We start from the raw sequence: 17,658 nt of genomic DNA on the forward strand, positions 1-17,658 counted from the left end.
ATATAGAGTCCTCACAGAATGAAATAATTGAAGAATATTACACAAGAAGGAGAAAAAAGACAGTCCAACAAATTGCTGCTATTACAGAGTGAATCTATGCCTTTTGACAATCTATACATTCTTTTAATGAAGTATCTGTTAATATAAAAGAATTAGCCATTTGCAAAGTTAATGACCTCTTTGGACAATTGACATAATCTTTTTTTTCTTTTTCTAGAGGCGGCGATGGATTACTTTAATTGTGGAAATTATCCTAATCGTTATATGTTTTGCTACGCTTTTGACAACACGCCACTATATTGTTATAAAGAAGTTTGGACCTTACAACTTTCATGGTTACTCCTTGCGTACTTTGCCTACGCACATCAGTAATCCTTTCATTTTTCCTTATCCTTGGCAATTGGCTTATGTGCCGTCCAAAAGTACTGTGGTACGGAATATTGTTGAACTGGTGAAAGACTTTTTAAACATCAATATGAAAGGTTAGAAATTAAAGTTTTCTTTAAAAACATGCAGTATTTTTAAATTAATTTAGTGAAGACATACTTATAACCTTATTAACTTATTATTACCTCCCAAGTAAAACATGGTAGGATAACCTCATAACAGGCATTAACTTCCTAAGTATACTATTATGGACCTTGTTAAATTTGAGAGTTAAGTTTTTATAAAATGTTTTCTCAGTAGAACCTAGAACAAATAGTAATATTTAAAAATTAGATGACCAATTTATATTATTCTAAGTTATTTTCCAGTTTTGTGATACTATGTCTTCCTTGAATCTAGTTGTGCTCTTCAACCTGGGTAAGTATAATTCCAGGGGTGTATGATCATGTGCCATGGGTGTACAAGGGGACAGGATAAGCATGAGCCTTCATTCTGAATGCACATTCAGTGGTCATCTCTTTAAAACATGTTTTATATAAAATGTTGCACAAGTCATATATGAATGGTTTAGAGAAGACTCAAAGCTATGTAGAATTACTTTAAAAGTTCCCAGACCCTCTCTCATCTTCACATTCTCAGATCAATTTCTTTCCTCTTTCTCCTAGAGGTAAACACTATCAGAAGTTGGGTGGGCATCTCCTTAGTGTCTTCTTTCCTTTACACACACACACACACACACACACACACACACACACACACACACAGTTACTCAGTCATGTATTTTTTCAGTCTTTTTTCCCTTTGAAGGGATTTGAGAGTCCTTGAGAGTAGATGCCGTCTCAAAATATTTCTTTTTTTTTTAATTTTAGAATACTATGGGGGTACACACTTTGGTTACATAATTTGCTTTTGTACAGTTTGAGTCAAACTTCTAAGTGTGCCCTTCACCCAGATAGTATAGTGTACATTGTACCCATTGGGTGTGAATCTGCCCATCCCCTCCTCCCCCCTCCCACCTACTTGATTTCTGTTGAGTTTTACTTCCATATGTGTATATAAGTATTGACTGATTAGTTCCAATTTAGTTTTGAGTACATATAGTGTTTGTTTTTCCATTTTTGTGATACTTCACTTAGAAGAATGGTCTCCAGTAAACGCTTGAGCAGAAGAATGCAAAATTCCCCATAATCTTTAAAATATGCAGCACAAATATCCCAACAAATTTAGGGTCAATTATGAGCTACTTGGGTTACTCAAAATGTTTTCTAATTTTCATTCTGATTTCTTCTTTGATGCAAGGAATTTTAGAATTTTTAGAAATGTGTTGCTTTACTTCCAAATATTTGGGAGTTTCTTGTTATTTTTCTGTTGTTGATTTCTATTTTAATTTCCTTTAATCAGAGAGTATACTCTATGACATCAGTTCTTTGAAATTTTGAGATTGTTTATGACTAGTATATGGTATATTTTGATGACTGTTCCACATACATTTGTAAAGACTATGTATTCTGTTAAGTTTTACTTGTAGTGTCCTATAAATGCCACTTAGGCCAAGTTGGCTAATTGTCATGCTTTTCAAATCTTCTGTATTTTTTGTTTCTTTCTATGCTAATTATATCAGTTATTGAGAGAAGTGTTAAATTTCCAATTAGGTATTAGGATTAAATAGGTTATATACTGTATACATTAAAATTTTTAGATATATTTTTTAAAATATATATTTAAGATACTAAAGTTTCCAATTTGGATTTGGCTGCTTTTTTCTTTTTGCTTATATATTTTATAATTATTATGTCATGTGATCTGTTGAATTATTTTAAAAACAATATTTCTCAGTTCTGGAATTTCCATTTATCTATGTTTTTAATAGATTCCAGGTCTCTGGCCTAATGTTCCATTTTTTATGTATTAACCATATTAAAGTCTCTGCCGGAAAATTCTGGTATCTGGATTATTTGCACATCTTTTTTAGGTCATTGAGTCCTGTTTCATAACATACTATGTATATTTTTATTAAATGCAAGATACTGCAGATGAAAAATTTTAAAGGCTCTTGAGGATATATATCTTTATCCAAAGAGGGTTAAGTGTTCTTCTGGGTGTTTATTAGAGTACTGGTAGATGACCTTGTTCCTGTTGAAGGCTAGTTTCAGCCTTGTTAAGGAATGCTATATTTCAGTTTTTCACTCTATTCCTGGGGCATAACACATGTCCTAGTGCATGGTCCTTACTCCTAGGGCATGACCCTCGTATGACTAGCTGAAGATCTGGAGTGTTTCAGAATGCCCCTTAACCTCTGTGGGGCTTGAACTCCATTCTCTGGCTCCCTAGCACTGCCCTGCTGCTGAAATCTCTGCTCAGCATTTTAACCTGCCTGCTACTGTGTACCTGCCTGTGCTCACTTGGAAGACCAGAAGCTAGGCTTTTGCCCCTCTTTCCAGGTAGACATTGTTAGCCAAGGCAGCTGATATTCAAAGACGAATACCCAGGGAAAACCTTTTAGACATCTGGGGAGATCAGGCATGATGAAAGGATAAAAGCAAATAGAACCTCCTATACCAAAAGAAGCAGAACTAACATAACTACTGGAGGGGTAAGGGGAGAAGCTGCTCAGGTGTGCTGGGTTTCAGTTCTACCCCATCATCCCAGGCTGATGCATTTGCTTTCTTATGCATGGCAAGGATTAGAAGAACAACTGTATCCCATCTAGGCTTCAGAGAAATGTTTTTTAGTTTGTGTGTGTGTGTGTGTGTGTGTGTGTGTGTTTAGTGCTCTTCTTGTTGGTATGAAAAAGGTTGGAAGTTATATACTTCTAGGCTTTTTTGTTTAGTTTTTCACCAAGTCACTAGGATGGAAGGTGGAAGAAGCAAACAAATTGAAGAATGTAAAGAGTTATTAAAGTGATAGACACTGGAAACTAAACTGGAACAGGAATGAAGTTAGGAGAAGACTGATTTTTAGACGTCAAGTAACTAGAGTATGAAATGGCTCTTGGTTGAAGACCTCTGTGGCTACATGTCATACAACCAGTGTGCTACCAGCTTCACAGTGGATATCTCTCTACAGCTGTATCTCTAAGACAAACCAGAATGAAGAACATACTCCCTCACTTGTAAAATGAAAATAATAGTAGTGTTTAGTGCATAGCGTAGTTGTGAAGATTAAATGAATTATGATGTGGGAAGCATTTGGAGCAGTGTTGAGCACATAATAAGTACTGAGTAAATGTTGGCTTTATCATTATTATCGTAGTAACCACAGCCTCCTGCTCTGCTGTCCTGCCCCTCTGTGGAGTCTCACCATAAGCCCAGCCTACCAGAGAATATTCGGAAGAGCTGTAGCATCTTGCAACACCTCCAATATGCCTTCTGTTTTCCAAAGAATGATACAAAACAGGAAATAAAAATCAGAGGAAACCTTTTAAGCAGGAGTTCACGTCTTTCACATCAGTAAACCTGTCCATTTGAAAAATTTAGATTACTACTTCTTGGAATAACTCAAGGCAATGGGCATAACTAAACTTTCTGCCTTCAACTACTTGGTCTGAGAAAATCAACCCTGTCTTTCACTCCTGTCTCGTCTTCTCACCTGGATCCTGTCCTTTGAAGTCAGCCTAGTCTGTGCAGCTGACTAGTCATGAAGGAAAACTGCAAATATTTCAGCTTTATTAGAACCCAAGAGCATTCTGGTTTTCTTCCTTGTGATGCTTCCTTTTTGTTCTATTTCCAACTAGCTCTTAAGCTGTGATGTGATATTCCATTTCTGGCATCTAGCTCTTAAACTTTGATATTCTGTTTCCATCTGTGTTCCTACTTTTTAAAAAAAAATTAGCAGTGGGCTTAGTTTTCCCAGTTTTGACCATTTGAATTGGCCCTCTGAGGCTCTGTCTCATTTTGCTCCTCCCCAGATGATATAGGTACATACCTGATTCTAGCCCCTGTGAATCTACTTTCAGCTTTGAAACTTATATCCCAGCTCAGGCCGCCCCCTCCCCACCCCTGAAAGGGGGATGGGTCAGGTGCTACATATCTGGCACTTCCCAGCTTTACTAAAAGCAAAGATTATAACCCCTTCAGCATAATTGCATGGCCACTAACGATGTTTTCAGGTTTGGATAGGAATCCAAATACGCTTTACACTGTTACCAGATTAAACTAGTTTGGGAAACTAGGTTGCTCCTTGTTATTTGTGGATTCTATAATTGTGAACTCACCTCACTAAAATGTACGTGTTACCCTAAGTCAGTACTTGCTGCACTATGAACAGCAAAAAAACTTGAGTGGCAAAAAATATTGAGTCATCTTGGGGGCAGTTCCCAGCTGAGGCCAAACAAGGTGATACTCTGTCCAACCTGTTTCAACTCCCATACTATAAACAAATATCCTTGTCTTGGTATAGTTCATGTTACGTTGTTTGCTTTTTGTTTGTTTTGGTGAGTTTACTGTTAAATACGACCTCCAGGCATAGTGCCGAAGTGCCGTCTAGGGTTCCTAGCACAAAAAGGCTGTGATTGTGCCTTACGGAGAAAATACCTGTGTTAGAGAAGCTTCATTCAGGCATGAGTTCAGGGTTAACAAATTAACAATATATATTAAATAAGGTGTCCTTAAGCATACACAAAACCACTTTATGTGTTGGTTGGTATGAAAATGTTGTAACCAGGGTCTTGCAGGAACCTAATTTGGTTTTTCCCCTAGGAGCAAATTGTTCGATATTCTCTGACTCAGTGTTTTTTATGACTTTATAGAACATAAATGAGGAGACAACTGTATATAAGACAGAAAACACAATGTGTATACTGTCAGCACTCAGAACATTGGCAGCCGAGTATAAGCTAGTCACACAGAGGCATATATGAAGCTGGCACGTGTCTGATTCATCTAATGATGAAAGCTGTTACTCTTGTCGACATTTTATCAAGCTTTGGGAATGGTTATGTTGCTGACTAGAGGTCAGTTTTGAAGTTTGGGTATAAAAAGCAGGAAGGAGGGGAGGCTGGTTACTTTCTTCTGGTGGCTGCCTCAAACACAGCAGGTCCTTGATTAATGTCATTTTATTCGACATTGTTTCCTCATAATGTTGATGAGAAAAAAAGAAACTGATTCCCAGCCACTGCCATTCTCCGTGTGGACTTTGCACATTCTCCCAATGTCTGTGTGGGTTTTCTCCAGGTCCACCGATTTCCTCCACATCCCAAAGATGTGCACGCTAGGTGCACTGGCATGTCCAAACCGTCCCAGTCTGAGTGGGAGTGGGAGTGTGTGAGTGCACCCTGCTACGCAATGCCATCCTGTCTTGGCTGGTTCCCGCCTTGGCTCCCTGAGCTACAGGGCCAGGCTCCAACCACCCTTGATCCTGAACTGGAATAATTGAGTAAATAATTATTTTACTTGTTCTTTCATTAATCTTTCGTCAATATATGTATAGCTCACATTATATATTTCAGTATTTAATTATAGAAGTGTTTTGGTCTTTAGAAGTTTGGTAATTTTTTTTGATCAGAAATAGGCCATAAGAAACTTACTCTTGTTTATATCAATCAGCCTGTGGTGCAGTTAGTTTTGTTATACATCATTTTGCTTAAAATCACAGTTTCCAAGCACCTATTGATGCTCAGTGAGGGCTTCTTGTACCTGTCTTGGAGATAAATTGTTGTGAATGCAGGGTCACCTCCCAGGCTAAACCTGGATTAGGATCAGTTCCAGAATCTATGACCTCATCCTTCTCTTTTTCCCTAGGGCCAGGTTGTTACTTTGTTTTTGACAACTATAGGAATGACTCCTTTTCATGCAAGTGTAAAGCAAGCGCCCAACTACCACAATTCACCTAAATGTAGATGTTTTAGAAGATAAAAACCTAAAAAGGGTTTCCATCATGATCCCATATGTACGGAAAAGACACTGTCTAGGATCGAGGCTAATTCTTTGGAGTTGAGTGTTGTGTTTTGTTTTATATAGACTTTTTTTTTTTTGCAAAAAGTGAATGGATCCAAGTGGCTAAGGGAACTGACTGTTTGATAGTCTTTGTGAGATTCAGAAACAGTGACACCTCAGATCCCCCATGACAAGTGTGGCCAGGACGGGAGGGAAGCGTATCATGGGAATGGGCATTTGGGAAGCGTGATATATGGCACCTTTTGTGAGGATGCTGGTGTTCTCACAGACTACTCTATCAACAGTGGCGACAACAAGGCTTCTGATAGAAGCTTTTGAAAATCAGATGATTGGGGATTAGCTGGAAGAAGAGTTGTGTCGATCAAGCCATTTAAATCCTAGTAATAAACCTGCATGAAACTTCATTCCCCCTGCAGGCTCTTTAAGCCTTTGGTATCCTGTTTGTGTCGAACACATGTTTACTCCTAAGACAATCTTTAATGTATACAACACCACATATGGATATTTTATGTAACTAAATGTTTTGTCTTAGGAGGGTAGGGATGATGCCACAATCTTTTAAAATTTCTATTAGGTTAAATCTAATTTAGGCCAAATTCATGAACTGATCACCTCACATATTAAAATATATTGCAACCATAAAGGTGGTTTTATCCCTCAGTTTCTAAGTATTTTTGACAATAGAGATTCCCATGGTATAGGACTTTAAATACATTTCATGGATCCATTTTTTTCTTATTTCCCTTAAAGTTGGAAATTTCAAAACACTGACGTGTCATTCATACCTTAGCTCCCTTCAGTATGTATTTATTATAACAATTATTATTTTAAACTTGTAATAAAAATTTTTAAAGCTCCTAAAACATTTCATGTATTCCAAGTATCCATTAGTTTGTTAATGCCAGTGTTTCAGCAACAGCACTTAGAAATTTAATGTTTTAATAGCTTTTTATCCATGTAAAGTTGCTTTCCATCTTATATATTAGGAAAGGCTATCCTATATTTTGCCTTTTTGTGGCCAACTCACACATTAGATTTTTCTGTCTCTACAGTTGTGGGCTTTTCCACGGAAAGGGATTTTGAAGATTATGTTAAGGATGAGAATAATTCTAAAATAGTTCTGGCTGGTATTGTTTTTAACCACAACTTCAAAAATAGCAATGATCCCCTGCCACTTAAGGTAAGGAAGTTTTGTGTACAAAGCTCATAATTGTACTTCCAATTTGAAGAGATTTAATGAAGTATTGGTATCGTTATTACATTTTATAAGTGGGACAACTATAACTTTCTCAAGATCTTACTACTTGTACATGGGACAGCAGGGGTTGGAATCCAGATCTAACTTCAGTTGTCTGCATTTATGGAGCCAGTGCTTTATACTGATGAGGAAAGAATTGCATTCACCGCCTTATGCATAAATTGGAATCCTAGGAAACATTTGCAGTTGCAGATACTATCATTGCCATCGTACCTGAAACGGCACTTGTCTGTAGCCCTGCAGAAAATGCACATTTCCTAGGCCAAGACACCTGATGTCATAAAGCAGTCACGTCTTCTCTAGTAGGGAACACAACACAAAAATTTTCCTCTTTTGAGTGAATCTCATGATTTCTCTTCCAATCATACATATAGAAAATAACTCCAAGATTTAGCCAGCCTGAATCAAAATTAGGACATCTGCAGACACTGAGGAAGATTGTGATTAGCAGCCCCCCAAAAGAGAGACAAGAAAGGACAGGGCTTTGCACTTGGTATCTCTGGTGTATAGGGAAGTAATCAAAACATAAGATACGGATATGCACAGAGCCAAAAATTCTATGCTTAAGGTACAGATGGTTGTCAATGGAACAACAAATTAAGGAAGGACCACCAGGTTGTAACTAGGGTTAAAGGGATCCTTTCCATCCCATCAGTCCCTCTCATCTCCAGAGATGCCAACTTCCCTCAGGTTGACTCAGTGTAATGTAGGCTGATGTTGGTCTAGGCTCAACAGTGTGTATTGATCATGGCCAAATGTTTTAGGTGCAATTTCAAACTTCACCTCTTCTGCCATGGTTAGTGTCCTTCGTGCTGCCCCCCTCACTTGGCCTGCTCTCACTTCCCCTTTATTATTGCTGTTGTGGCTCTGTCGACATTGTCTCTTCTGACCACACACACTCTTTTCCTCTTTCATTCTCCCAGGTATACCCTAACCACATCTCTATCACTGAATCTATATTATATGAGGATATAAATATATATATGTTTTCTCAGAGTTTGAGGTCCTTGAGACATAGGGAATGGCCTGGCACCTTGAGTATGTAACTATCTATGACTGTTCACCTTGACCTACGGCACCTGCCTGCCCCTCCTGCTCTTACTGATGTCTCTGGTCTGACACTTCTGACTTTTTTGACAACTCTTGGTCCATTTGTTGTCTCATAAAGTTACTTAGCCCAATATGACATACCTTGAAATTTACATTCTCCAAAATCAGTTACGTTCTCCAAAATCAGTATTATCTTTCCATTTAATAATTATAATATGCAACATTCCACATTTGCATCTTATTGCATCCCTCCTCTGTTCTCATATAGGATGCTTCCTTATGTTATAATCACTTTTAGGAGAGGAAGAGATTTTCCTCCCAGAACACTACACTTGGCTGACATAAAGGGAAGAGACATTAACACCTTTTGGTGTATTTCATTTTAGTATGCAGCCAGCTGTCTAGGGAAACATTCACAATGATGTGCAAGTTACCACTGTATTTGCTTACCACAGACCCACAGTATACATCCAAGTGTTACTGACACTTCAATAAAAAATTTTACAAAATTAAGAGAGAGAACAGATGTAAAGGAAGCAAGCTTAAGCTTAGATGTGGTCACAGCATGTGATGCGTGTCATGACACGTTTGCTGTCACTTCCTGAGGTTCAGGGTCTACCCTGGCACTCCTTGGTCTGCCGCAAAGTCACATATTCCCAGCTGTACTTTAGCTCCCTTTGTTTCCGATTCTTACTTGTTGATTTGTTTTGTTTGTTTATTTTGGTTGATAGTGTTTGTTCCTTATTGCTCCTTCTAGGTACACTATTACCTGCGTTTTAGTAATTATCTTAAGGAAACAAAGAACCAGGACTATGATCACAGAGGAGACTGGTTCACAGGTTATCTCTTTCCACCTACGCCTTGGGTGGGACCCAGAAACTACAACCCACATGGGGGAGTTCCTGGTGAGCAGATCTTTGATCATATTTATTTTAATATCCCAGTTGTATAGTAACAGCCATCACATATTTATACTTATATTTTCTCAACCTTTTAATCGAAGCTGCTTATTTTTAACTTACTGTGTTAGTGGTTTTTAGTGTGTACCAGACCCCATACAAAAAAAATCCTATACATCTGAACAATGTATTTTTATTATCTTTTACCTTTTCCAATCATTACCATACTATGTTCTTATATTTTCACGTAGATTTACTTGTGAAATTTTGACTTTAATGACTTAATGTACAAGTTTCCAGGTACTGACACAGGCCTGGATTAATTATAACTGTATATTATTCTGTTGGATTGATGAATAATTTTTAATGTAACTATAGAAATTTTAAATTTCTAATGCAAACTTACCATCTAAAAGTATATAGTGTGAGGCTTTACTTTTACCAACAATTTTGCAAATTTACCTTTGGAAAATTATTCAACAAGAGAAACAAGCAATGACCAATTTAGCATAGTTCTTAAAAATTTGAAATAACCTAATTTTAAATATGGTAAATGAATAATAAAAGTATAAAATATAATTTGACTGAAGATTGTGGTCATTGAAATAACCATCATGAAATCTTTTGTAAAAGCAAAATTTGGGACCATATTGTCAAAGTATAGCTATGTAAACTGCATATTTGTTAGCGTAAAACTGGGACAGATAACCAAATGTGAAAATACTTTCTGCGTTAAGGTGGTCAGATTGTGTTGCTGCATGTTGTTTTCTTTAAAGAATATTTTGAACATTATTTTTTCAGTCATAAAATTTGAAATGGAATCTTATGCTTTTTCTAAATAATGATACTACCTTATGAACTTAGTCTGAGATATTCCCTTGTGTTAGTCTAGTGACAAACTTAGAAAACTGAACAAGGCTAAGATTTGCCAGAGACATATGCAGAAACCCAAATGCACTGCAGGAGCCAAGGAGCCTGAGCTCACTTAACGGTTCCAGTTCCAGGGAGAATCTCTGGTAGTGGAATCCAAATTAAGAATATGCTCCTGGGTAGAAACCCTTAGGGAAAAAACACCCTCTTATGCATGCATAAGAATGTTAATGGCAGTGTCATTTTTAGTGGCAAATAGTTGGAGGCAATCCAACTGCTTAGTTAGGGCAACTAATTTGAAATACTGGATTAGACATATGCATAGCAGCATCATGAAAACAAAACTAGAAGAATAAAGTGTATAACACAATTTCACTTACCTGAATGAAAATATATGCAAACAAAATACCAGTACCCATTTTGGAATAACACATAAAAACGTAAAGACACTCATCAAGCACAGAATGATTGCTGATAGGAAGGAGAGGAGGGGCAAGGGAAATAGGAATGTAAAAGAATAAATCAATAAAATGGATTAAGTGGCAGGAATCTGAGTCATGAACAAAGGAGTACAATAAACGCTGTCCTCTGTACCTGAAACTAAAAATGCGTGTGTATATACAGACACTTAAATATGTATATAATGCAGTATAAAAGAAAGTAATTTAATAAATTAATTGATTAGAGCACCCAAGCCCTATTTTTACTGTTTAATTACCTACTTGTCATCATAAATTCTTATCTTTAATATAACCTTGCTTTACACAGTAGTCCTAAATAGAAAGGCATTATTATATCAATAGTATCTATTTTAGCCTTAAGTTCTTTCCTTCTCTGATAATAAGAGCTAAAATTTTTGAGTGCTTACTCTGATTACCAATTACTATAAGATAGGTTTAATTATGTTAATTTTTTAGGTAAAGTACCAGCTCAGAGATTAATGCACTGTGCTAAGGGTTAAATAACTCATAAGCACTGGAGCTGAGACTTAAACAAATGCACTCTGTGTCCGGAGTCTGTGCACTGAACTTTCCCCAGCATGTTATCAAAAATAATACAAAACACATTTAATTTATATGTGTGTGTGTGTGTGTGTATCAAGATAGGTAGATAGATAGTATACCCCATGCCATCACTGTAAACATTCTTGTTGCTCTCTAGTCACAGGGGCTTTTTGAGAAACAAATAATCTTGAATTAATGTCATCAATACTTCTCTTCAGAAGAATATTGGGGCATAGTCTAGGATTCCATGGATAGCTACATGAGGAACCTATGCTTGGAGGCTAGTCTTGCCCCAATAAAAACTAAATGTTCTTTAAGGCAGTACTTCTCTAGTGAAGGTCTGAACGATTTTGTTGTTGTTGTTGTTGTTGTTGTTTGTTTTTTATTAAATTTTTAAGCTGTCACAGAATAGCACTTTTGTGAAATACATTGGAAATCAATTAGTAGTTAATGTTTTTGGTGTTAGGATATAGAAGGATGTGGTAGCAATAAGGGAAAAAAAAACCCTGAATAAATGAAACTCATGCTCTGTGGTGCTGTTTAAGAATTTTGGATGCAGGGAAGCTGTGTTAAACTTAATTGCAAAGGGGACAAACCCTTCATCAGTGAGCAAAGAGCTGCTGTGTCTTCTATACCTGGGAGCAAGTGGGCCAGTCATAGATGGAGACAGTTTGTAGAGATAAGGGGAGAGCATCTGCACATTTAACAACAGTGTGGAATGGTGAGATATATTAGAATCTGAAGAGCCCCAAATAAAAAAAGGAATGTTTCAGTTTATGAGTTTTCTCTCCCCTGATCTTGGAGTTTTTCATGAATAGCAGCAGGGGAAGTCCCAGCTAGAAAGCAGAGAGTCCGTGCAGTCTTATAGTTCTTGTACTGTGGGAAACTGATGGAATCCCAGGATAAACCGAAATTCTCTGAAACTTCAGCCCATGGCTGTCTTAGTTCAAAGCCTGATAAAATATCAGCAGTGGTGCAGTAGGTGGGGGAATTAGACAGAAGGATAAAAGGAGATATCCTTGATCCCATTTGAAAGCAGAGATAAGCTCAATTTAATTAAAGCTGAGGTTCAGATTTAGCTCAACTAAACTCTCCTGGAATTTGAATGATCAGTTCCTCACTGTAGCTGTATGTTAGAGGAAGGGGCTAGCATCTTTAAGAAAAGAAAAGAAAAAAAAACAAAAATTATACTTTAGTGTCCACTGTTTTTTAAATCATAATATCTGGCATAAAATCCAAAATCATATAACATGCAAAGAAGCAGGAGAATGTTACCCAACATCAAAAGAAAAAAAAAGTCAATATAATACATGGTTAGATAAGCTAGATATTGTAATTAACAGACAAAGACTTTAATATTAAAAAATAGTCTGAAAGAAGTAAAGAAAAAAGGAACAATAACAGATCAAACATAGAGACATAAATAGTATTCTGGTAGGCTTAAACATAACCATAGGAAAGGCATGTTTATCTCTAAACATAGAAAGTTTATTTCTATATCTACTATATTATATCATGTGTCTCTTGCAACAGAAATTATGAGGCATATAAAAAGGCAAGGAGAAACAATCTGAAAAGACAAAACAATCATTAGAATCAGACTCAGATATGATATAGAATTTGGAACTATTAAGGAATTTAAAATAACTTTGATTAATATGTTAAAATTTATGGGAAGGTAGACAACACACAAGATCAAATGGCTTATTTCAGCAGAGAGATAGAAGCTATAAGAATTTAAAGGAATGCTAGAAATAAAAGCACAGTAACGATGAGCAATGTGTTACATGACTCATCAGTAGAATGAAAATGGCCAAGGATACATCAGTGAACTGGAAGATAGGTCAGATGAACATATTCAAGAACAGCATATTCAAGAGTATTAGAGAAATACTGAGTATTTGAAGAATTCCACTTCTGGGGAGATAGTGTAGACTTGCTTTTTTCTGTTCCTCATAACTAAATACAACTTGAAACACTGGACATTATTTATAAAACAGTCATAAGAAGACTCTGAAAGGTAGAGAAACCAGATCAATTAGAGTCCTCTGTACCCAAGAAAAGTTATGGTGGAGAGTTAGTACCTGGGATTTTATTTTTGCTTCCTATATCCCAGACTTCAACCTGAAGAAGCCAACAACCCATAAATGTCAACATGAGTAGACAATAAACCCCCTAAAAGCCTGAACTCTCTAGCAAAGGACTGGGACTGGGAAAGAGGCAGACAGCAAGATAGAAAACTTCTTAGATGATAACTGCTCTATTCTAGCCAAACATGACAGAAAAAACTGTGAATCCCTCTCTGCCCATGGCATCAAGAGGTGAATGGGGAGCCTAGACTTCTCCTTTTGTGAAGCTGTAATGAAGTGCCTTAACATCTCCACCTATTAGAGAAGGCCAATTATGGAGGTGGGACAGTCATCCTTACTGCCTGGTAGTAGCCCCCACCTCCCACCTCAGTGTCAGTGGACACCATGTGGGGAGCCTAGACTTCCACCCGTATCCAGCAATAATGAAATGTTCCTCTCCCATCTCACTCTCCCTCCACTTTCAAGAGCAGGCCTACTTGAAAGTCAGTGGAAAGTCATTGTCTAGCCATAATTAGGTGTCATTAGTGTCATGGTATCAGTGAGACCATCTGGTGATCTCAAAATTCTACCTCCACCCATCAATAACCAGGAAACACCCCCTCCCCACTATGGATCCATCGAGGCCAAGTAGGAAACCTTGACTTCTGCTTCCTCCTGGCAGTAATGAGGAAGTAACCCCTCTTCCTGTGCTGAAGTTATCATTATTTACAAATGACAGAATCATGTATACAGATAATTCTGAAGAAATCTACAAAAAGCTTCTTATAACTAATGTGCTAATTTAGTAAAATTCCAACATGTAAGTAAAATATATAAAAATAAATTATAAATCTACACCATAATTGACAAAATATTTCTGAAGGAAAAATTTAAAAGACCTAAACAAATAAAATATCTTAATATTTTATCTTAAATATTAAATCTTTATATTTTATCTTAAAATAAGATAAAATATCTTAATTTCATTGATTGGATAACTCAAAATTCTTATGATGTAATTTCTCCCTAAATTGATCTATGGAGTCAGTACACTCATAGTCAAAATCCTAGTAGGATTTCTTGAAGAAATTGACAAGTTTATTTTAAAAATTTTATGGAAATGTAATGGATCTAGTTTAGGAAAAATAATCTTTAAAAAGAACAATGCTAGAGGATTGTCAAAAATGGCGAATTAGGGAGGAACTCCTGGCCCTCTGGTCTCAGAGTGGGAGGTGAAGAAAGCGGTCTAAATCACTCTAGTGGGCAGTACTCCCACAGGATCAGCTTCGAGGAATTGCAGGGAAGCTTCAAGGGTCAAGCAGTGTTGGTTGGGAAAAGGAGGAAAGTGACTCAGTGAATTTGCCGCAAAGTTCTGAGAGTCCGAGTTGTATAGCAGGGATTGGAGCACAGGCTGGCTGCGCTCAGTGGCCAGCCGGCCAGGACTGTGAGATCTGTTCCACAGGGGGATGTCGTCTTCTTCACCAACCCCCACACCCACACAGGCAGCGAAGCACCTGAAGTCAGCACGAAGAGGTAACACGGGCGGTTAGGTGGTTCAGAGAGGAGACAGGAGCAGAAAGCAATTTGAACTCTCCAGGGCACCATACGGGGACTCTTTGGGGTGGGGGTGGGGATGTCTGTACACACCAGTGGCTTATGCTTTGCTTTTGAAGGGGCAGAAAAGTGAGAAAAATTGCTCATTTGGCTGAGTCGTCTGGGGCATTCCGGCAGCCCAAGCTCTGCTGGTGACGGGGCAGAAAAGGAAGAGTGTTCACTCCTTGGTGGAGCCTCTCAGTGGACTTGGGTGGCTCAAGCTTTGTCTGTGAGGGGGTGGAAGAGGGACAGAGCTTGCTCCTTGGCGGAGCCTCCTGGCAGACCCCAGTGACTCAAGTTCCACCAGTGAGGGGGCGGAAGAGGGAGAGAGATTGCTCTCTAGGCGGTGCCTCCCAGTGAGGTCGGGTGATCCCCCATTCCACCCAGCCGCCTGTGTTTTGTGCCTAAAAAACAGACCCCGCCATAGCAGGGTGGAGTTGGGAAGGACACCAATTTTCCAACTGTGACCTGGGACAACAGTACCACCACACTTTCTTGTGTTTTGGGCTAGGTACTTCTCTCCAAAATTACAGATTTTGCCCCTGGGCAGAGTTGTGAAACAAGCCATTTTTCAAGCTGAAACCAGAGGCTGGACTGCTACCTCCTCTTGCTTATTATCCACTGCTGGCCCATTTTTCATCAAATGGCCAGATCCCTCCCATGAAAGGGTTCAGTAACAGCTTCTCTAGACTGCTATCCAAGCTGAGACCCGTGGCCATCTCTTTGATCCAACTTGGTAGATAGGTCCTCCAGCCAAAAGATCAGTCCCCAGTCTTGAAAGTGCAGAGTGGTGAGGGAGACTGCTTTTAGGGCTAAGCCCCGCCTGGGTTGTGGAGGGTCCTTGTCTGCGACCAGGCCATTGGTATTATGTAGGGATGGGCCTGATGCCTCCTATGCAGGAGCAGAGCAGCCAGGCAGGTCATTCTCTGTTCTATGTCCTTCAGTGGCCCTAGGCAGGGCCTCTTCAACAGCCCTGAGGCTTTTACTTCATACCAACTAGATAAACCCCATTCTTGGAGGGGTGGAATAACAAGAGTTGATGCCCTACTATAGTGAGTTTGTTTGGATCATCTGATAAAAGCAGAATACAAGGGCTTGCCCTTGGTATCCAGGCAGTTGCCAAATTACAGGCTTGTGTTCTGGGAAGGAAAATCTCAACCAGAATCCCTAGCAATTGTACCAAAAGACACCTCCCACCAGGAGCTGCCCCACATAAGCAGTGAAAGATCTCTGAATAACTTTTTAGCAGCTCCTCCCAGCCACAGATCAAGCAACCTCTAAAGCATACTCTCTTAGGCTTGCTGATACCTATTGCTTATCTCACCCTATCTAAATAGGTAACAGGGCTCAAAGATCCCCTGGGAGTGGCACAACACTCCCCAAACACTGAGATTTCTATTTACCACATTTAGGGGGTTAGAGCTCATTACATAGATATTGGAATACCTTGATAACCAAACCCCCTTTGCAAACCTCAAGCAACAAAAAAAGAGAGTAACCTCATAGCTCATCACAGTGACTCCCACCTCATACTAGTAGTTGTTAGGGGAGTCATGCACATGAGTAATACAACTCCTGGGAGTCTAAGCAAGGGATGCAGTCTCACTAATCTCTATTAAAAGACGGTGAGGACAACAGGTCAGAGATAACCCAACAGGCTCAAACTCATCTAAGACATTACAGAATGAGAGCACATATCCCCAGATCTGCCAAGAATCATTCCTCTGGAATCCCAGAATTTAGCTGATAATCCAGTCCCTGCACCTCCAGTCCTCGATAAAGCACCCAAATGAGAAAGAACCAGCAAAAGATCACAGGAAACATGAAGGAGCAGAGAGAAAAGTCACCTCCAAAAGAAATCTCTATCAACTGACACCAACTTACATGATATGATTAAACTGACGGAGGAAGAATTCCAAATATGGATTGTTAGTAAACTCAATGGAATTGAAGAGAAAATAGAATCCCAACATAGAGAAACTACAAGAACAATTCAGGAAATGAATGAAAAATTCTCCAAAGAAATTGAAATTATTCAGAAAAACCAGACAGAAATTCTGGCAATGAAGCAAACAATCAAGGAACTCCATAATACAGTGGAAAGCATCAAGAACAGGATGAACCATGCAGAGGAAAGAATCTCAGAGCTTGACAATTACGCTTATGTGCTAAACAAATCAGAGGATAAAAGGGAACACAGAAACAAAAGACAAGACCAAAGTTTACAAGAAGTGTGGGATTATGTAAAAAAGCCGAATCTCAGGTTGATCAGGATTCCAGAAGGGGGAAGAGAAACTTTCACAAGGGCTGGAAAACTTATTTCATGGAATACTGGAGGAAAATATGCCTGGCCTGGCCTGGCCTGGCTAGAAATCTTGATATCCAAATACAAGAAGCACACAGAACTCTTGGGAGACTCAATGTGAAAAGGCAATCTCCTCATCACTTGGTTATTAGGCTGACCAAAGTAGACGTGAAAGAAACAATCCTACGTGCAGCAAGACGAAAGCAGCAAATAACCTATAAAGGAAAGCCTACCAGACTAACTGGAGACTTCTCATCTGAAACCTTACAAGCCAAGAGGGATTGGGTGCCTATCCTTAATCTTCTAAAACAGAAAAAAGCCCAACCTAG

General features: G+C 38.5%; 1 protein-coding gene across 1 annotated transcript in view; it reads left to right on the forward strand.

Moving 5' to 3' along the window:
- Window positions 1–405: 405 nt before the first annotated feature.
- The window catches only part of LOC142862424 (phospholipid-transporting ATPase ABCA3-like), a 31,980-nt gene continuing 14,727 nt past the window's right edge, over window positions 406–17,658 (forward strand). Inside the window, exons 1-3 of the mRNA XM_075995166.1 lie at window positions 406–482; window positions 7,334–7,461; window positions 9,347–9,494. Of these exons, the coding sequence (XP_075851281.1) occupies window positions 476–482; window positions 7,334–7,461; window positions 9,347–9,494 (283 nt within the window). The 5' untranslated portion in view covers window positions 406–475. The remainder of the gene's footprint in view (window positions 483–7,333; window positions 7,462–9,346; window positions 9,495–17,658) is intronic.

Source organism: Microcebus murinus, chromosome 19 (genome assembly GCF_040939455.1).
Source record: "Microcebus murinus isolate Inina chromosome 19, M.murinus_Inina_mat1.0, whole genome shotgun sequence".
In the NCBI taxonomy this organism is placed as follows: domain Eukaryota; kingdom Metazoa; phylum Chordata; class Mammalia; order Primates; family Cheirogaleidae; genus Microcebus; species Microcebus murinus.